Genomic DNA, 22,176 nt, shown 5'->3' on the forward strand with positions numbered 1-22,176 from the left:
AGTCTGACTTTGTGCTCCAGTGCCTTTCAAATCAGGCCAAACTGGACTTCCTGGCATCTTTCATGTTTCTTTCTACCCTTAGGCATAATTACGCAATAGTCCCCCCTTACCCAGAGCCACCATGCCCAGAGCACATTACCTAACTGGTTGCTCTAAGATGCTTCCTTTTCTCCCACCATCTCCTTGAAACTTTCCTGTTACTATCTGGAAGGCAGGTAGCAATTATACCCAGTAAGGATGAGAATTTCCACTGTTCTCCATTATCTCATTCAAATAACATAATAGGTCTAATTAAAAGGTGGCAGAGAAGGAGAGAATGGGAACTTACCAGTTGAGCAATAAAAGACAGTATGCCTCTTGTACTTAGTTATTTTCTTTTCTTTACTCATTATTTTGGTTACATTAAATTTCTCACTCCTCGACAGAGTTCACTGATTGTCATTACTGTAAATAAATGTGTTAACCAACAAACATCTACTATGTGTGGTGCCGGTGTCACCAGGAGGTGTTCTGCCACTTGATTGTTGGTGTGGCGTTTCCTGGTGGTTTTTAAAAATTGTCTTCCTAGAGAACAAGGCCAGTCTAACAAGTAGCACCAGTTCATCCAAGGGCAAAGCAACTGGGATTCTCCACAAGAGGCCCCAAAGGGCCTTCTCTAACTACCTATCCTCTGAGAATAATGTGAGAACATGAGGTCCCCAGCCCAGAGCAATGGGAACAAGCTAAGACAGGTTGACCATAGAACCCTTATAAGGTGGGCACTGCTAGGAAGTCACAAGTTCTGTTTTTCAAACATGTCACCAGAGCAGAGTTTCTAAGTCTTGCCACTACAGAAATTTTGAATAATTATTTACTGTAGAGGCAGTCCTGTGCATTTTAGGATGTTTAGCAGCATGCCTGGCCTTTACTCACTAGATGCAATAGCACATGCCCTGCTTCCAATTGGGACAACCAGAAATGTCCCCAGACATTGCCCAATGTCTGGAGAGAAGCCTGGAATAGCTATAGTGGGGGTACAACTAGCTTACTGTTTTGCCCTTCGAAGTAAATACTTTGTCTGGCAAGTTGGGGCTTAAAGGGGTGAAGGGAAGGCAGGATGCAGATGTATTCTGATAATTCTGCTGAAGCATTTTTGGAATTTTTCCCACTCTTGGAATTGCCTTTAGAGATAGTTTCTGAACATCAGAGAGAAATAAGCCCCCCTTCTTCATGCTCATAGCTCATGTCTATGTCCTTGGAATCACAGAATTTTAGGATTGGAAAAGATCTTAGAGATCAGCTAGATTCAAATAATTATATAATCCATCAACTATCTGAACTCCTGCGAACTCAGAGTTTTCAAGATGTCTGTCACTAGGACACCACAGCTGTGCTGAAGAGAGATTAGCAGATGTATTTCACTGTGAAATATCTGGAACAGTGTCACATGCAAAATATAACTCAAAAATCACTGCCCTTGAGTACAATTTGGGATTAGTATAGATTATCAGCCATAGGACTTCCATAGGGATTTAAAATAACACAACCTAGAGAATGGTCCAGCCCCATAGCTGGAAGGCAGGTGAGGGGGTCTGGGGGTGCACAGTAAAACCAGGCTCACTGTTATTAAGATCTGCTCGCAGCCATGACAGCATTTTTAGTAAAAATATTCACAGTTCTGTTGCTCGGCCAGGAAAACCTTATTTTATTTATACAGCATTTCTCTCTCCTAGTGACACATGCTGTATTTATTTGCCTGAGATGGTCCACTTAAGTAAAAGTAAACCAAAGGAAAGCCATCTAGAAAACAAATCACCCAGCAGTCTGCTTATCCATTTTTCATAAACATCGGGGCCATCTCCTTCTAAACAAAAGGCAGAGAAGTTGCCAGAGAACAGAAAGTGAAGAAAGGGAAATGAGAGTTTGCAAGGGGAATCTCACTCTGTCCCTCTCGGTTGTGAATGTCGAAAAGGCATTCTAAGGAGAACGTCATTACCTTGTTTTTGTACAGGGCAACTTCAGTTGGAGCTTCCACCCACCATCCCCTCCCCACCTCTCCCTCACTGGTCCTGGCATAGAGGTGGGAGTGGGGGGTGACTTATCTCATGAAAAGAATTTGGGAGAAAAAACTATGTCTTAGCTCCACCCACTCTGCTCTCTCAAACCTGCCTAACTAACTGCACAGAGTGACCATTTGGGCAAACTTAGGGGTGCAAGCTTTATATGGAAGGGAGCCTACAATTAGCCAGCTGGGCTAGAGTGTCCGGGGGTGACACTGGGTAAGTGTTACTAGAGCTAGCTAGCCCTTTTGACCACAGATATAAAGCTGACATTCTTCCATCAGTTGATCAGCAACAAAGCTGACATTTTGAGTTCCCATTGTCTTGTCTTCTGGGTCAATTGGGTTTGACCTCAGGAGGGGAGGGAAAGGTGTCAATAGCCCCTAAGACACCACAGTAAGATGTAGGTTAGAATGATTAGAATGATTTAAATAGCCACGGTGAGAAGACCAGCCCATTCACACCACATTCTACAACTAAAGGATCAAAGCCCAGTTACAGCTACACCTCCTCATCCAGTCTGCTCTCACAAATGGGGAGAATGCCAAGCAGAATATATGAGTGCCATTAATTATGCAATAATTTAAAAAGAAGGGAGCTCTCCCTGGTTTCAAGTGTCACTGGCTCTGACATTAGCTTGGATGAGTCATTTCACCTTCATGGAGCTGTGCATCTGTGGTCTCAGAGGTGGTGATGATAAAACCAGGAATTCTAGATTTTGTGTTTGTTCTTAAATATGTTACTGATGAGAGAAAGAACCCTGAAAACTGAGCAAAAATGAGAGCCATAAAACTTTGTGGCCTCCAGGTTGTAAATGCTAATATTCATTGATTCTGTGTATTCCTCATAGAGTGAGACATCATTGCCCATAAAGGTTCCTTAGGAATTTAATTTAATGAAATAATAGAAACAGTTACAATTAGAATACAATTGTGTATGTGCAAATATGCTTCAGAGAGCTTTGATAGCGTTTGTGGCTGCTACATTTACCCAAATTTTGGCCTACATTATTACTTTGCCCTACTATGAAGAAAGGGTTTGTTAATCAAAGATAAACTCCCCCAGTGATTTTGAATTAGTGAGCTCCAAATTACGGTAGGATAATGAGGCAGGGCTGTGCACATATACGACGCGGCTAAGCAAAAGCTTTCTGGCTGGCCACATAGGAGGTCTCCTTATTGAAAGATTTATTTTTAATTTTGAACAGCTTCCCAGCATCACCCTTCATGAAAATTAAAATAAGGAGCTGGAATTTTGTCCGATTCAGCAAACCTCCTGCCAGGACTGCTCACCATGGCGGAGAAAACAACCTCACTGTGTCAGAGGAATTCCCTGTCCACCTTTCTCCTAGATCTAAAAGAATTACACCTACATTTTTAGTCCAACTTTGACTGTTCTCTTCCCTCATTGTAAGGGGAGGATCTTTAGCCTGTCTTCTTCCCATTTCTTGCCCCTTCTGGCCTGGCGGGGGTTGACATAATCCTTTGGCTTGAATCCTTAGGTATACAGAAAGCCATAGATGTCTCCCCACAAAGTCTGTGGGAGCCAAGCCTGTCCTCAGCACATCTCCCAGAGGCTGTTCTCTGCCAAAGAGAATGACTTCACCTGTACACTAAGGCCTCGAAGTCTCCATTCCTAGTTCTAATTCAGTGGAGGACACGAAGCGGTGATGTGTTTTGAGAAAAGCTGGAAAGGTGCTTCAGGCTGCACATAAGGATATCGATTGGCTCACAAATCAGACTCCCCAGGGTGTGCAAAGATCACTCTGCACCTCGTTGGCTCCTTCTCACTCAGACACACCAGTGACACCAATGCATTTCCCAGGATCAGCACGCGGCATTTCCAGGGCCTTCTCCTAGAAAGAGCACTAATCAAAGACTGGCCATCACGGAGTGCTTGTGATGCCATCAGAACCTCCTAAATCATTCTAGTCTTTATAGAAAAACAAAACCAATGACCACTAATAGCGTTCACAACCTGGAAGTGCAGAAATTAAAGACAAAAGCATCACCAGATGATCAGTTCATACCACATATTTTAAAGACCAGCCGTCTTTGTGTCGCCGAAGCTGCCTTTGAGGAAGATTTGCCTTTCTAGCTCCAGTTCAAAATCTCCCCCAAGTCTTAACTTTTTATTTATTCTAGAGAGTTCAGGGGAAAGTGGAAAAATAATGGCTTTGGATCGGGACACTGGAATACTTCTCACTAGAGATCAATTAGTACAGACATATTTTACCTAACTATTGAGTGCACTTACTGAAACATGCATTTAAGAGAAAAGTGCAGGAAGAGGTGATAGGATTGTGGGCAATTTATAATGCTTTGCCAGCGAAGTTTGTTGTTCTTAAGAGCCTCACTAAAGGATAAACTATAGTTGTGTTTTTTTTCCTGCTCCCTTTAACTCTCCAGAAATAAGTAACAGGGAGCCGGCAACGGAAAACATGTGGCGGAAATCCAGAATGGAAAATTAGCATGAGGATGCGTGGAAACGTCTTCAGGGGAGGAATCGGGATGAGTGGGTCAGGGGCTGGAGCCTAGAATTCTAGATTCTACTTTGCATTTTTAAATATCTGATATTTAAGATTATACAATAGTTCTGCAATTCCTGCAGCAGTAACACGGCATGAATAGAAAATATAAATATACTACAGCAAATATAAATGTACCCATACAGATTAGTAAAAATCAATTTTATAATCCTAAATAATCTGTAAATGCTCTAATGTCCAACCATGGACCTTGTGATTAAAATGGCCAGCCCAGATCCCTTAAAAGAGCAGTCTAGCATGGAGTGACCCGGCTCACTAGACTGTTATCTGGTTTCAATCACTGTCTTGGTCTTCATTTAATCTCCTCCTCCTAGTACAGGGTGTGTTACGCAGTTAATGTCCAAAAATTTATTTATTGAATGAATAAATGTTCATCTAAGAGTCTTTTGTATTATAACACAGTTCACAGGTTTATAATTAGGTCCATGTGGTTCTACTTTAATTGTGGAACTTTAATATCATTCATGGATATCAACACAAGCCCCTTCTCTATAATGTGCACATTTAGATCATTTAATAAAGTGGATCCACTTCCTACCTGCTTGGTTGGTTGTCACGGTGACAGACACTGACTGATCCGGACTAGGGTTATACTTGGACACTCCATTCACCGCCCAGATTTCAAAAGTGTAATTGGTATGAGCCAGGAGGTCAGTGATGGAGACTTTGGTGGTCTTCAGGCCATTCTGCTGTGGGGTGTAGTGGACCCCACTGCCACAGGGTCGGCACTTGCTAGAATCACCAGCTCCACATTTCTTGCACACCACATTGTAGGAAATGTCCTGGCGGCCACCCGTGTTCTGAGGACTGCTCCATTCCAAGTTCACTGAAGTCTCATTGACATTTGAAATCAAGTTTAGGGGAGCAGACGGTGGGCCTGGAGAAAGAGAAGAAAACATACCATCACACCAAGAACTGTAACGATCCTTTTGGAATCTCTCAGTTTCTATTGTTCTCTGCAACTTCAAGAGGTAGGTGGGCCCATTTGGCAAATAATGCAAAAAGAAAATCGAGGTAGCAAAAATATCTTTTAAAATAAAAATAGAATAGGAAACTGTAGGTGTGAGGGTCATTTTCATTTGTGTGCAAACAAGTGTGGCAATACCTGCCACTCTGAGATGTAAGGCCACTCTACATCAAATGAGCTCCAAGTCCAGGCTTCCCCTCTGAAGTGGCAGGAAAATATCACAACTTATCCAGTCTTGATCTTATCATCTGAAAAATGGGTATGCAAATGCAATTCTAGTTCCCAGAGCTATTGTGGGACTCTACTAAATTAAAAGATATATACCACTTCTGAAGATAAATGGTGATTCCTATGTTGAGTGTGTCATCAATATAGAGGAAGATTAAATTGTTTATTGGGTAATTAGTTGGAACCGGTTTAACCTGGTTGCAAAGATGTTGAAGGAAGGTCCTGTTGCTGAAACATCCCGGCTTGAGGCGGATATTGTACAAAGGCACCCAACCACACGTTCAGCCCTTGAACTGACCAAGGCTATCTAGGCTTTGCTTTTATGAAAACATTAGTACCTGTTCACACCAATGGAAAGAAATCCAAAAATGATGTTTGCATTTATGAAAAAAAATGGTGAAAATTGTGTTTTGCAGCAAGCTATTATAGAAGCAGTGTGCACCCTGCATGCCAACCTCCTTAGCTTTGCACTGTGTCTGTCAGCATCTGTGCTTTAAGGTGGCGGGCCATTTCAACTTAAGAAAGGTTTCACAGAAACTCTCAACTTTCAGATAGTGGGGTGGGGAGTCGGGGAGAGGGGCCTGTACTCATTCCAATGGACATGCAAGAGTTTCTGAAATATCAATGGTGGTGGTGGAATAGAACAACTGATCTCAACAGATAGAGATGGTTTAACAACAATCTACACTAATAAAAGAGAAAGGTGCAAATTGACCATATTTTGCAATGCCCACCAACCAATCAGGAGTGAGTATGAAAATTAATCCAACAAAGATGGTGGGTTAATTTGCATACACAGGCACCGCCCCAGCTGCTCAGGGCCTCTGGGCAGCGTGGGAAGGCAGAAAGGAGTCTCTGGCCAGAGCGAAGGCGGTGCCAGCAGCCAGGGGAAGGAAGGGCCATTCTTGCATGCATCTTCGTGCATCAGGCCTCTAGTAATAATAGATAAGACTATAGAACAATGATGACTCTCTTGCTGTAGATTAGTTTTTACAGGCCAAGAAGTTACCACACAAAAGAATTCAAGAAGAAAAATATGTGTGGGAGACATGAGAGGTAATTTTCCTGGTCTCAGCTGGTTCCAAATGTTTAAAAGACATTTCCACACTCTAATCAAAAATATTTATTCAATGTGAGAGTCGGAAAGCCCTCTCTTTTCCTTCTCCTTTCATGTTGTGATCCTCTAAGAAAAGAGCCAAAAGTGGGTTTTCATGAAAGTTTGGGATTTCTTGCTCACTGTACCTATTCTACTTCTGTTTTATCTGTAATGACTGCTTTGAGGAAAGTTACCTGGAGGCTTGTGTGAAGTCAGGAGAAGTTTTATCTCATGGACCACAATGGAATGTACTGTTCCAAAGTAGCCTCCGAGAGAGAGTTGCATGTAATCTACATACAAGGGGTTATATTCAGTACTATTCAGCTAATGGTGATGAAGAGCAAAAGAATTTTTGTGATAATACTAAATAAGGCCAATTTACTCTCCTTGTCTCTTTGTACAGCTTAATGGAAGACTTTATTTTAAAAAGGTAAGTGTGCCTTCCTAATGTCCACTTGAGACTAATTATGATGTTTTCTGTTCCCTTGCCTGATCTGTGAACCTTACAGGGAAAACAGCGTTGCAAAATTTGTGTTAAAGGTGAGATTACCCCACAGAAATTTCCAGAAATAAAATACCAGTGTTCTTTTTGTTTACATTTTCATTTGTATTAAGGGTCCTTTGGAAAATAACAAGGTCAAATAAATGGTTTCCGAATAAATGAATAGAGCTCTTTAAAATCACAGATTCCTAGAGCCAGATAGGATGGTAAAGATCATTTGGTCAAACAGCTTCATTTTAAAGATGAGGAAATTGAGATCCAGGAAGTGAACCTGATAATATGGAAAGCTTGTGCAATATAATTAGTGGCAGAATCTAACATCCATAAGTACTCCACTTTGGGGTTATTTCCACTCCACCATATGGCCCCCATTTAAGGTATAAGAACAACAAAATCAGCAGTTTCAACCAAAGTTTGAGATGTAAAGATAGGAAGAGGGAGTGTGCATCATCAGTCCTGTTCAGGTTCTGTAGAAGCTTGCCACCATGGTGAAATCCTTACTAGTTTGCATCTGAAGCTGACCACAGCTTGGTTTATAAAATAGGTCAGTCACTGGTTCTCATTGTGCTGCAAGGTTCTAGGGTTAAATGAGAGTGACTCTTAAATCCATGCCAAAGTTCCTGGTCCACTTTCACATGGGAAAATGTGACACAATGAATCAAACACCACAGAAGCAAAAAGTCAGTAATTAGTATGTAGGATGGGGCATGGCAGTGTCTAAACAGAGAAGAAATAGAGCAGAAAACTAAATTGTCACAGGCCTTAGAGATATAACACAGCCACGTGGACAAAAAAAAAAAAATGCTTCAGGATTTCTAATTGGAGGGCTGGCAGGAAAACCAGTAGTAGCCAGCCCAGAACAACCTTCTTCCTTTGGGAAGAAAATTTGTGTAGATGCTCAAGGAAAGAAGGAAAATTAGGCCAATTCAAGTTCAATGCTGTCTCCATGAATGGTCTGGTGAATGGTACTGAACATGGTTTATGTTTTGCTGCCATATGGAATGATAGTTAGATGAGCAGAGTTGCAGCTTAGAAGTTAGACTACAACACAGAATTGAGGCAGGGGGAAGGGAATATAGAAATGTCCACCCAATATGATTATAACATTGGCCTGCACAGGAACCAGGAAAGAAAGAATGATCAACCAAAGGACTTGTATGCATGCATATAAGCATAACCAATGGACACAAGACACTGGGGGGTATGGGAGGCTAGGCGAGGGTCAAGGGGAGAAAAAAAAAAAGGAGACCTATGTAATACTCTTTGTAATACTTTAAGCAATAAAACAATTAAAAAAAAAGAATGCCTTATAAATTAAAATCATAATGGTGGTTATATTTTTTGTGGGATTGTTTTTTCTTTCTTCCTTTTTTTTTTACCTTTTGCCATTTAAATGATAATAACATATGAAGTGTGTTTCTATTTAAAGGAGGGCTCATCTCTTCTTCAGAAAAGAAAGAATTCTCCTCTTAAGACATAAAAAAAAGTAGGGATTTTAATATTGTCAAAAGTCAATACTTGGCAGCACCTTAAAACAATCACCTGTAGAGATAGCTAAAGAGAAAAGGAAGAAAAAAAAAGGAAACAGGCCTTCTAAGTTACATGAATTCTCTGAGTAAATACAAATGATCCAGAAAGAAAAAAATCTTAACTTTTAGATTATCTTCCCTTTTGTTCAAGTAAGTATTGTATCTGGATATTTTTTTTAAATATATTTTATTGATTTTTACAGAGAGGAAGGGAGAGGGACAGAGAGTTAGAAACATCGATGAGAGAGAAACATCAATCAGCTGCCTCCGGCACACTCCCCACTGGGGATGTGCCCGCAACCAAGGCACATGCCCTTGACCGGAATCGAACCCGGGACCCTTGAGTCCACAGGCTGATGGTCTATCCACTGAGCCAAACCGGTTAGGGCATATCTGGATATTTAGGAACAATTATATTTCTGAAAGGTAACTGACTTTCTCATCAGAAATATATCCATCGGCAAATAAGTCTCCAATTACAAATACAAGATGTACCACAGAGAGGAATAAAGGTGGCATTTGTTTTAATTTTCTAGTCTTGCCCTAGCCAGTTTGGCTCAGTGGATAGAGCGTCAGCCTGGGGACTGAAGGGTCCCAGGTTCGATTCCAGTCAAGGGCATGTACCTTGGTTGCAAGCACATCCCCAGTAGGAGATGTGCAGGAGGCAGCTGATCGATGCTTCTCTCTCATCGATGTTTCTAGTTCTCTATCCCTCTCCCTTCCTCTCTGTAAAAAGTCAATAAAATATATTTTAAAAAAAAAATTTTCTAGTCTTTATATTGACATCATGTCCACTGAGCAGACACCAGCATCAGGCAGCTTGAGGATCGTTGTGCATAGTAGGGTTTTATGCTTTCTAAAGCTACCCAGTACTGGCCTGAGTGTAGGGCTAATAGCAATCTGCATATGGTATTGTTCCACAGTTCAGGTCTTTATTTCTATTTCCTATTTTGTTTGGAACATGGTTTGCTAATGCGACACTTATCACCAGTCTCTATGCTCCTCCAGAGATGAACTGATGTCTTCATTTCCTGGTGTCTACCATGATTCGTAGTTCAGAGCAAGCTCAATAAATATTTGATGAGTCGATGAATAAGTGAATGACTGCAGGGAAAACTGACAAAATCCTCAAATGCATCTATGCCTAACTATCTCCAGTGTGTTTTCAAATGTGTGAATTAATACAGCTTTCTCTGAGCTAAAGTAGTATTAGTCGGCTTTTTACATACAGATTCGTGAGCATTGAGCCCTGTAAAGGAGTATCTCAATGTAACTAGTTTCATTCAATTTCTTCTTTTCTATAATTTAAAAACACTTTGGAAAAAGTAAGGAGGGCTATATATCTTATTGGTGGTTACTTCTTTTGAGAGGGATTGTGGGATCATTCATTTATTCAATAAATATATATTCAGAGTCCAGTATTTGTCTCCTGCTCTAGAAGAAAAAGAAAAAAAAATGATTCATTTTGATAATTCACTGGATAGTTGAAGGAAGGGAAGCTGGGAGAAAGAAAGAAACTAAAGGAAGCTAAGTGGGGATTAAGTGAGCACCGGGAGGATGTAAGGGCAAACACTCCATCCTCTCTTGTTTTTAGAACTCCCTAACCAACCACTCAACCAATGCGGCTGGGAATTTAAAATGTGGGCTTTACCCCTGGCCTGCTTGGAGCACCGTCCAATACGCCAAGGTTGTGGGTTTGATCCCCTGTTAGGGCACACACAGGAAACAACCAATGAATGCATGAATGGGTGGAGGAATGGGTCGGTATTTCTTTCTCCTTCTCTAAAAATCAATAATAAAATTTAAAAAATGCAAACTCCATCAATTAAAGTTGTATTCATTTGGGATTGGTTATTATGACTTTCCTTTCTCCATCTTGACTTAAGGTCATGCTATATTCAGGCATGAAGTTATGAAAAACTTTATCTCTGAAGTCAATTTTAGCATTGTAAGAAGTCAGCTGGCATATTCCTTATTAGCCTTTATAGAGCTACAGTTCTTTTAATTTTATTTTTATCATCAAAATTAAGACATTTTAAAATACAAATTGATCAATAACCGAAGTGTATTTAAGGGAAAACAAATGTCCTTCCTTTCACTTTTTACTTTATTTGTAGAACCCCCTTGGAATTCACATATAAGCTGAAGATTCTCTCCCTGCACCCAGGAATGGGGATAGCATATTAAACTATTTTAAACTTCTCATGTTTAAAGAGCCCTTCACACTTTAAATATAATTTAGTGGCATAGATAATAGCTGTACTATCAGAACCAAAAGTGAAATGCAATAGCCCTGAACTTGAGAATCCTTTAGAGCAGCGCCCAACAAACTTTCTCTGTAGAGGGCCAGGTAGTCAATATTTCAGGTTTTATGGGCCACATGGCCTCTGTGGCAACTACTCAGCCCAGCCATTGTACTTCAAAAGCAGCCACTGACAATACCTAAACAAACGGTGTGACTGCATTCCAAGAACATTCTATGTGCAAAAATGGTTTAATTTTGCCTGCAGGTCATACTTTGCCTGCGACTCCCCCCACCCCACCCCTGCCCCCAATGCCCCCAGCGAATTTGATGGGAGAAACGCACCCTCTTCCCAAGAAGATGCTCACAGGAATCCATAATTTTGCACCTAATTCTAGGGGCTTCAAGCATACCTGGGACGTATCAGAGGAGCTCAGTGCAAGAACCTCCGATTTAACATTTATATAGCCCAGATAACAACTCTGGCTTCTAAATGCCAAGTTACACCTACTTTCATTGACTAAGGAAGCAATAAAATATGCAGAATAGTGTGGCCTATTTCTTGAGTTTCTCATTGCTATGAAATAAATGGGCCCTGCATTTCTTGCCACTGTGAATAAATTTAATGAACGTCCATTCGCTTCGCTGGTGGTGTGAAAAACTTGCTGTTTCACACAGTAGGCACTGGTGGAAGGTGCTACAATGGGCAATTATGATTTTCTAGTGGGATGTCAACTTGCATTCAGTTGACAGCAGTTTGACAGTATGAAGTCCAGTAAAAACTACAGCCAAATTACAGCAGAAGCAAAGAGCTATCATATATCATGTTACATCATGTCAAATCATACAAGAATTTTGATCTTCCTTAACCTATCATGTGCTCTCCTCTGGGAAAAGCAAGCATTCAGAAATGAATCCCACACTACCTACAGAAAATAAGTGAACGTGACATGTCAGAAGGGCAACATTCCAAGTATGAAAGAAAATTCCAGTAATTCCACAAATCTTAGTTCTTTCCTCCCATGTATTAGACTGAAGTATAATTTTTGAGTAGCTTCTAGAACACATGTGCTGGCTTATAGAGGATTTAAAGGAGCCCCATTTAGGACAATCTAATGTTTACATATTTGTCAGAAATCTGTATGAGCCTCCAATTCAGAAAGAATCAGCCAACACTGAACCTAAAGTCCTAAGTGCCACTGAGGTGACCTAGGACTTTGGTGTGAACCATTCCATGGAAAGTCTAGGTCAGGACAGCTGCAACCTATGCATTCCACCCCAAATTCACAGGTCAGGAGATACAGACTTTTTCATTCTTATAGGAGTAGCTGGAACTTTAGCAAATAGTAGAAATCTGTAATGGTAATTGCATTTAGAAATAGGTTGGGACAAAGGGACATATAAACCTTAATTCCTATTTTTTTATAACAACTGAAATCAAAGTATGAGCAGATTCCAGGACCAAGGGGAGAATAAGTCAAGTTTAAAACTCACATTGTTAGAAAAACTTTAAACATGCAACTCAAGTACTTTAGATTTGGTAGCTCTGCTGGGAATTCTCTCCCCTAGCTCTTTCAATAGCTGCCTCCTTAACCCTCTGGTTTCAACTCAAAACTCACCCTCCTCATTCCTGACTACTCTATGCAAAGTAAAATTTTCTCTTTCATTTGGCCCTACACCATGTCATCTTTTGCGTTTTCCTTACTGTGGGAATTTTAAATTACCTTGTTCATTATTTATATTCCCATTACAACAGAAGCTCTATGAGAACAGAAAATATTTTCTCGTCTGATTTAGTCCTTCCAAAGATGCCAAACATATAGTAGATGCTCATTAAATATCTGACGAATAAATGAAAGAAGGATGCTGCACCTCCCTAGCACTTTCATTTATCACAAAAGCTGATCAAATAAAAAGGTTTTAAAAAACCAAGTCTGTAACCAAGGCTAGCAGACAGGTGATAGGAAACCAACGTAGCTGGGTTCATGTAGAGAGTGGTTTCCAGAGTTATTGGTGACTTTTAATACTTAATTGATTTTTAATCATCATTTTAAAATTCAATGCCTGAGCCATGAAATTAATTCTGGATGTGGAGAGAAACATCCCCCCCAGAGTATGGGTAGAAGCATAACTCTTAAATGATCAATTTATTTAAGCCCTCTGTCACCCTACTAAAATGCCAAGGCAACCAAAACACATCTTCTGAGGAAGAGGCACCTTGGGTCGCAAGTTCAATTTCATAAAGCTTCATTAATCATGTACAACTTTTGTGCTGTCTATGATACTTCAGTGCCTTCACTGTAAAACCTTCCAACCCTTCATATAAGCCTTTGTTAATCTCTCTCCAGCTGAGTGACAGGTTATAAGGCAGAGTAAACGGGTGTTTATGTTTTTTACTGAAATAAAACCCATGCATTCCCCCCTGACAGTTGTATATGTTGCCCCCACTAATTGCTTTCTCTCAGCCCTGCTGCCGTGGGTTAGTTTACATTAAGACTGCTGTTCAGGGACACCTCATCGGAGATATATGAACAGAGCATAACCTTTTATCACTGCAGTTTGTGTTTTAACAATGTGCTAAAGCAAAACTGCCTATTATTAAAACACAGAACCATTTGGACCCATCGATCATTGACTGCTGCCATGAAATACTCTTGGCTTCCTAAAGAGGTAAATCCTTGCTGAAAATTTGCCACTATGTATTTTTCTAGTTTATCTACTTCCTCATTCTCCATTACAGGAACCTTTGTGTCTTTTCTTTTCTAGGTTAATTGGTGAAGTAATTTTGTTTTGTTTTGTTTTTTTAAGGACACTAGTTTGTGGCTGAAGTACCCTATAAACTCCCAGTTATCCCAGAGGAAGCTACAATATGAAAGATGAAGAAAGTAATATATATTTAAATCATAAATATTTTGATTTAGAATTAACTAGCATGTGAACTAATTCTGATTTCTTGGGAAGCACTTTGCCATCCTATATTTTATTTTAGCCCTAATCAAATCTGACAGAAAAGTATTTACTAGCCATAGCAACTGTAAAATAAGTTAAGCCATTTGCCAAAATTAACAACCAATAGTACAAAGTTATGATCAGAAACCCTGATTCCAGAGCTAAAACAACCACTGTCACAAGGATTTAAACAATGAAAGGAAAAAAAATCATAACTATGAATTCTTTGTAGAACAAGCTGGAGTGCTCCCAACTTTCTCAATTCACCCCAAGTAACATTTATCTAGCTTCCCTAACTTTGATGCTGGCAACTGCTGCCATTATTTTCTTGATGGCGTGGTTGTCTTAGCTGGGTTGTCCTCCCTACCTGGCTCCTAACTTCTACAGAGAAGTGTTAATTGGGAATCTATGTTAAAGGTCTTTCCCTGGGTAGATGGTCACAGGAGGATGGGGGGCAATGATATCTATGCAATTGGAGTCTCCCTGTTCAGCTTCTGGTGAGCTGTAAAGAGCATGTGGAACAAGAATCAACTATGAGAGGAAAATCAAAACACTGATAGCAAAGAAGGAGCTAGCTCTCACCCCAGGGAATCTCAAGAAAATGTATAATTGACCCTGTTTCATAGAAGCCTGCTGTGCACAACTGCTCTATGACTTCTATGAATAGTGTAAAAAATGTTATCCAGAAATGACAGGGCTCAGTGGATAATAAGCCATTCTTAATTATTCATGGTGGTGGGAAAAAAATGTAAAAGCCTTGCTAAGTGGCATTGGCAGATTATTTAAGCCTTTCACTTAGGCATGCATTAGTGTTCCTCACACCTATGCACTTTCCAGCGAATCCACATTGCACTAATAACCCCTATAGCATGAGAAGTAGGGTGGGACTTAAAGACGACACTACAATACTACTGCTTTAAAGCAAATAATTCAATGAGATGATACCTGATCTGTATTAAAGCTTTACAAAATTTTGCAAATAACTAAATGGCAAGTGATCATCAGCCTTGGGTCCATCTAGTTCCCTTCACTTAGCACACCAAGTGATCTTTTCCTCTCTATTCTAAAATGTCATTGGATAAGAATTGTGCTCTTGGGTTCTCTAGATGTATTTTCTCATAGTATTCAAAATGCTGAAAGGTAATTCAGCAAGAAGAGACAAGGGTGTGGCTCACTCACTAGCAGATATCGGACCTTGAACAACTGATATCTCACTAAAGGAGCAGCCTGGAAATGGACTGGGTCAGCGAAGGCTGGATCCAAGTCATCCAAACATCTTTGGTTGCTTTGGTCGGTCTGTAAGGTCCAGGGGACAGGCACTGGCTAACAGGCAGCAGAACCATGTCATGTAATCTAGCAATAGGAGAGCTGATGTCTCAATTTAAGTTTTAGGCTCATGACAAATGAAATGTAGTATGAAACTACACTAGTATATTGCAAATTTGATCAACATGAAATAATAAATTCCCTGAAAATCTTAGAGACAATTTTTATAAAAATATGTTCACAACAATGATTGATTACATGGATGATCCAACATGGAATGGTTAGAGATCAATCCATAGATCCTCTGAAACACTTTCATTAACAAAACTTTGGGAATCGGCCTATACTCTCACTCTTCTACGAACCAGTCTTTCACTAGACCTAACTGCACTCTCATTGATCAGTTTCCTAGAATGCCCTTCCCCTTCTCATTATTAGTTACTTGCAGCTTTAAAGCAAAAAAGAAATATGTTCTTGAGTAGAAAAAAAAAAAGGAGTGTACTTGAAACTGAAGATGGCCTTTTATCCTATGGTTTTAAACATCAAAGCCGCATGCTAGACATCCTTCCCAAAATCCCTCAGCCAGACTGTTAAGCATGGAAATCTTTGGGGTAAAGAATTAAACAGAACATCATACCTTCAAGGGCTTGTTTGAAAATGCTTGTGAGATTTCCAAAATTAAAGCACTTCAAAAAAAAGTCTCTCTCTTCTCCTGACCTTGGGAACAAGTAAGGACGATGTTATTTTAATTTGCATTCAAATTTTAACAACACAGTCACAGAACCACTGGGATCCACACTGGGTTTGCACTGAAGATTGCTCATCATTTCATTATGGTTCATTATGTTGATAACTGTCAGAAAGCATTAGAAATGAAGGCTTTGAGTAATAGAACTGAAATGGTAATTTTAAAACAATACACTTTGTGAAGGAAATACATTGGCACACTAAATTCAATTTAAAAAGGCAAATGTAGAGACAAAGTAAGTGATGTTTGCTGTTCAGGGCTCAGCTATTCAATTGCTTGATAACCTAAACCTGCAAAAAGCTTTTTCAAATCAAGACCCTTCGTCATAGATCTTGGTAAATTTACCCTCATTAGCTCTAAGCAACTCCAGTATAAATTGTCCTAAAAGCTGCAATTTTGGAATATTTTAGGCTACGTCTAAGTATCAATCACCCACTCTTTGTTTGTTTGGCACAGCTGACTGAATTATTCAAGGCCGTTTACTTGGAGACAGATTTGTGAAGGCCCTTTAAGTTGGCAATCTAAAATAATAATCTCTTATTTACAGAGGGCTCCCGATCACAGGGCTCAGATAAGTTTCATCAAACAAGCTAAATAAGGAGTACCCAGCCGCACAAGAACAGATTTCCAATTGAAAAATACGCAAAACCACTCTGGTAATGGTGCTCAGAAGTAAAGTTGCCAAAATAACAAATTAGCCATTTCTTTCTAGATACACAGAGCCAATCTACTTCTTCTACCAGGCATTTTTCCCAGGTACATTTTAAAACAAGATAAAGGGTTGGAAAATTACTTTACGTGTAATATTGGTTCAGCCTTCTGGGGGTAGGAGGGGTGGCGGGGGAAGACCTTTCTCACTATAATCACTGAACAAGCGACTAGGTGACAAAGGCACTCAGTGCTCCTGCACAGGCATGCAGCTGACGTCTCCAACACTGGAATCGCCAGACAACATTCCTGATGACGGAAAGGAAAAGGGAAGGTGAACGAGATCTGAAGGGGAAGCGCTGGTTATCTGCAGAGTTAAAGGACATTAACTTCATGAATTAAAATCCCACTGAAATTTCTTCTAAAAATGATTTATGAAATCAAAATCCCTTCATCAACTTAAATGACATCCTTGTGTCTATCAAGGTCTCGGTGTCTGCCTTGCTAGCAATGTCACCAAAAGCCCCATCGCCTTTCTCGACTGGTCCACATGTCCCAGGTGACCATTCCCATTGACCCTCTCTGGCAGTAACCTAGTGGGGACTCCGGAAGAAAATACAAACAAAAGAAGCTCCACAGTGAGTGTATTGGATTATGCAACTCCAAACCAGATGGATTTTCTTCATGCGGGAGATAAATGAAGTATTCGATTTCCATTAAGGAAGAATGTTCAGAACCCTGGAATTATCTTCAGAGAGTCACCACTGAGTGGAAGAGCAGCCTGAAACTTACAGACATGGAAGAGAGGGTCCCTTGTCTCCTACCATCCATCAGGGAGGATCTAACTCAGCTGTGGGCAAACTACGGCCCGCGGGTCGAATCCGGCCCGTTTGAAATGAATAAAACTATTGAAAAAAAAGACCATACCCTTTTATGTAATGATGTTTACTTTGAATTTATATTAGTTCACACAAACACTCCATCCATGCTTTTGTTCCGGCCCTCCGGTCCAGTTTAAGAACCCATTGTGGCCCTCGAGTCAAAAAGTTTGCCCACCCCTGAATTCTAACTCTTTGCTACGGAAAAGTGGTCCACAGACCAGCAGCATCAGCAGCGTCTGGGAACTGGTTAGAAAAGCAGAATGCCAGGCCTGACTTCTGCTGATCACTAGGTGCTTTCCATGCACATGAACATTTAAAAAGTATTGTTCTAACAGATGCGGATTATCTTCTTGAAAATATTCAGATGATTCCTCCATTGAAACATTGTCTATCTCTCAGGCAGGCACCACCGTTAACCTAGCCAGAGGCTCCATGAAAAATCTCCCCAAAGCTAAAGTTTATTTGCCATTAAATTCTATCACATTCTCTAGCAATGTAGATGGTGTGCAGAACGTCTTAGGCGTTTCCTGCTAAATTAGCCAATGCCGCATGTGTTCACCTGGTCTAGTCGTGCTCCAAGTGAACAAAAACCCGATTTTATGAGCCAGTGGAGCAGAGTCTCTCTGTGGCTGGAAGAATGAGTCTCAATTCGTGTATTTTATTTCTTCATTAGTGTGCCGTCACAGTGAGTGATCAGTAAACGCAGGGCTGCATAAGAATGCGGGGGTTAAAGGCAGCAGAATGAACAAAGAAGGTGCCTGATTGCCATGGCTGTCAGCACCAGAAAATTGGGTTTGTCACCTGGCTTAACCAACTGGTAAGGACTCATTAGAGGCTGGAATCTGTTTGAAAGGATCCCTGATGTTTAGGCTCCTTCCCATCCCCAGATCTTGTCAAGAGAATCTGATAAGGCTGGGAGTGGGGTGAGGGGGGAGGGCTTCATCCTGTGGGTTATTTGAACAAGAGGTTCTCTGAGAAATTCCCACTGTCTCCTCTCTATTGAGATGTCTGCTGCAGCACTACTGTCCCACAGAACTTTCTGAGATGACAGAAATAACTCAGAGAGTGACTCAGGCATGCTGCCCAGTATGGTGGCCACTGGCCACATATGTCTATTGAGCTCTTGAAATGTGGCAAACCTAAATTAGAAATTGAATTTTAAGCTGAATGTGATTAACTCTAAATTTAAATAGCCATATGTAATGCGGGGCTATTGATCAGACAGTGCAGGTCCACTGTTTTCATCAGGAAGAGAATAGATTCTAATTTTGCTGCTTAACTTACTAGTAGACCTGTTAGCAACATATGGTTACCTCTCGGGTAATCCCTATCTCAAAGGAGGTCTTATACAGTAAATGTTCGTTGCAGTAAATGTTCATTGAATTTAATTTTTTTAAAAAAAGAACTTAAAAATTCAACTCTATAGAGAAGTGGTTTCAACCTTGTCTGTATAGTACAATGGTTCTCAAACTTCCTAATGTCATGACCCTTTAATACAGTTCCTCAGGTTGTGGTAACCCCCAACCATAAAATTATTTTTGTTGCTACTTTATAACTGTAATTTTGCTACTGTTATGAATCGTAATGTAAATATCTGATATGCAGGATATATTTTCATTGTTACAAATTGAACATAATTAAAGCATAGTGATTAATCACAAAATTACAGTATGTAATTATATATGTGTTTTCCAATGGTCTTAGGCGACCCCTGTGAAAGGGTCCACAGGTTGGCGACCCACAGGTTGAGAACCACTGGTATAGTAGAATGATGGTGACAACTTCTGAAAATACTGGTGCTGAGTCCTACTCCCAGAAATTCTGGAGTGCAGTAAAGCTGTTGGGTCATTTAACTGTGCAGTCAGTGAGAAAATCACCACAGAGGCATGGACAGGCATTGGTAATCTGCTCTGGAGGAAGTGACCAGCTGCCATAAAAGAGGACCAACATTTGTTAGATCCCTATCAGGTGCCAGACCAGTACAAATATTTTCTTATTTAATGTTTAAAGCCACCCCACAAGTAGATAGTAAGAACCCCATTTTACAGATGCGTAAACTGGGGATTGGAGAGGGTAAATAACCCCACAAGTTGGTGGCGTTAAGATCAGCATTCTGTTTCTTCCTAACTTGGCTTGGAGAGATGCAATAAGCATTAGACTAATCCTACATGTTTGGGTTAGTGAAGTGTAGGAGTTACAAGAAAATGGATCAGGAGAAATACTGCTGGTATTGGGTATGAAAAGAGGAAGAGACTCACTATTAAATTAATCACGCAATGGAACATAAGAATATTTAGATTGGAAAAAGAAAAAAAGGCTTGGACTTGAGCTTGTCAAATGTATATGGCCATCCAGAGACAGTACTTAGTCTACGAAAGGAACAGAAAAAGAAGACCACAAGGACATCTTTGCCCATGTACGCTTACACCTAAGAAAGGCCCTCATGTATTCCTTCCCTGTGGAAGTTAGAGCTGGAATTTAGGTAGCTGGCAAGAGGGCCTCCCAGTAAATGGGGTGATGGAAGTCTTCTGGTTGTCCAGCCCTTCCGCCAGGCTGGGTGGAGTCTTGCGCATATTCCTTAACATCTCTGAGCTGGCAGTTACCTCCTCTATGAAATGAAGACAATCTCTATCTTATAATATCAGCCCTGTGATAAGGTTTATTGAAAGTGCCTGCCACATTACCTGGGCATAATTATAAATGGTTGTTGTTGCTCTTGTATTGTCTCTGGTTATAAAAGGAACTCATGGGAGTATGACAGTTTTAGTACAAATTTGGGATGGACCTGAAATTGTTCCCCTACCTTTTAAAGGTGGTACCTGGGCTGGACAATGGCCAAATAGCTGGCCTTACTGACTCCCTCCACCCCCATGAGAAAGTACTTTTATTTGAGTGATGCTGGCTCCAGGCAGCCAAGATGAAATTTTGGGTGGAATACCTGGGCACACTACTCCCTGTTCTGGTCAAGGTCACAGCCTTTGCAGGGCCTGAGAAGCCCAGAGTGTACACAGAGCAATGACAACGCAAGCTATGACATCAGTATCACACAGAACTGAAACCTCTTGTCCGCAGGGGATCCCATGCTATGAGCCCTGCCCTATACCCGCTTCCCTGCCACTGTCAAGCTTCTCCTTGAGTCCTCGGTGAGCCCATAAAGCCATTTATAAATTCCAACCTCAGATCTAATTACACTGTCAGACGGCCCCTGAATGCTCAATCTCTGCTCTGCAAAGTCATCTGCTCGCAGCTGTGCATTTTGAAGGCCACAGAACAGTGAAAAAGATCCTTTCTTTTCATAATCATTTCCCCTGCTATGATTAAGAAAAGAGGCCTGTTTGATGTAATTTGCCCCCTGCACAGTTATCCTGGGAGAAGACCTGGCAATGCCCCGCTAGGTGGGAATGAAAGCTGTTGCTATTGTATAAACGAGACACAATCACACAACTTACGGGTGCAGGGCATTGAGGCAGCATCACTGTCGGCTCTGAAAAAGCCTCGGTCACAGGTGCAGGATATGGCTCCTTCCCAGACAGAGTAGCTGTGGGGTGGGCACTTGGCACAGGTGGCATCCGTGGAGAGGGCTTTGTAATAGCCAATTTTGCAGGCTACAGGAAAGAAGAAAAACAAACCAATATAAACCGCTGCTAATATAGCAAAGCTAGCATCACCTCCTTGATTCCGAAGAAGGGAGACGTTTTTGCTAATCACTAGTGATCGCCTGGCTTGAGATGCAGGTAAAGCAACCAAAAACGTGCATGGATTACAGTCACTCTTTAGGGGACATTAACATTTCTGGTCAGAGGGCAGAGGAGCCCTATGGAAAAATTTTTCTTAAAACTGGTGGCATCAGTAAAATCACAGCTAAAGTTTCCCCAGTGTTTCCTGTGTGCTGGGACCCTGCTTATATGCACAATGTTTAACCCCCCGGCGCCTCTTTTCCATAGGTACTCTTATTAGCCTTACCTTAGGAATGAAGAATACCAGCTTTGAGCAGTAAATTGCCAGTACCTGACCATGCATCTGGTAAATGTCAGGGGCCAGCTTTGACCCTAAATGTCCTGCCCCCAAAGCCTGCACTCTTTGCCACATGCTATGAAATCTGAGAGCATGGTCTTGGACCAACCAGTTGGAAGCGTAGCCAAGTGCCAACAAAAAAATTGGTTGCTGATTATTTCCTAATTACAGCTACAGAGAGGGCCAAAGGGAAAAGACCAACAAAAACAACTGAGCACAAAAGAAAAGAAGAGTTGTTCAGACGTGAGTCACAATTTCAGGGGAAAGTTCTAGATAACACCAATAGTAGATTCTGGAATATAATATGTTAAAAAAAATTAAGATCAGAAGATAGTTTGTGTTTATTTTCAAATTAATAAAACCCTCCCCAGGTTTTCAACACTCCCCTCCCTTCCTCCACACTCGCCCGCCTCCCTCCACTACCACCAAGGGGCTGGTGCAGAGAACATGGGCCATATAGTTCCTTATGCACCTGACACACTTTCCATGACTTCATCTTTACAAACATCATCACACTGA

At 40.8% G+C, this 22,176-nt stretch overlaps 1 protein-coding gene across 5 annotated transcripts in view; it reads right to left on the reverse strand.

Annotated features, from left to right (window-relative positions):
* Positions 1–22,176, reverse strand: part of EPHA4 (EPH receptor A4) — a 135,986-nt gene that overhangs the window by 53,700 nt on the left and 60,110 nt on the right. For all 5 annotated transcript variants that reach the window (XM_006763385.2, XM_006763386.2, XM_015563662.1 and 2 more), the window contains 2 exons: positions 21,093–21,248; positions 5,126–5,464 (listed from right to left, as the gene is read on the reverse strand). In XM_006763385.2, the coding sequence (XP_006763448.1) occupies positions 5,126–5,464; positions 21,093–21,248 (495 nt within the window). The remainder of the gene's footprint in view (positions 1–5,125; positions 5,465–21,092; positions 21,249–22,176) is intronic.

This window comes from Myotis davidii, unplaced genomic scaffold (genome assembly GCF_000327345.1).
Source record: "Myotis davidii unplaced genomic scaffold, ASM32734v1 scaffold575, whole genome shotgun sequence".
Taxonomy (NCBI): domain Eukaryota; kingdom Metazoa; phylum Chordata; class Mammalia; order Chiroptera; family Vespertilionidae; genus Myotis; species Myotis davidii.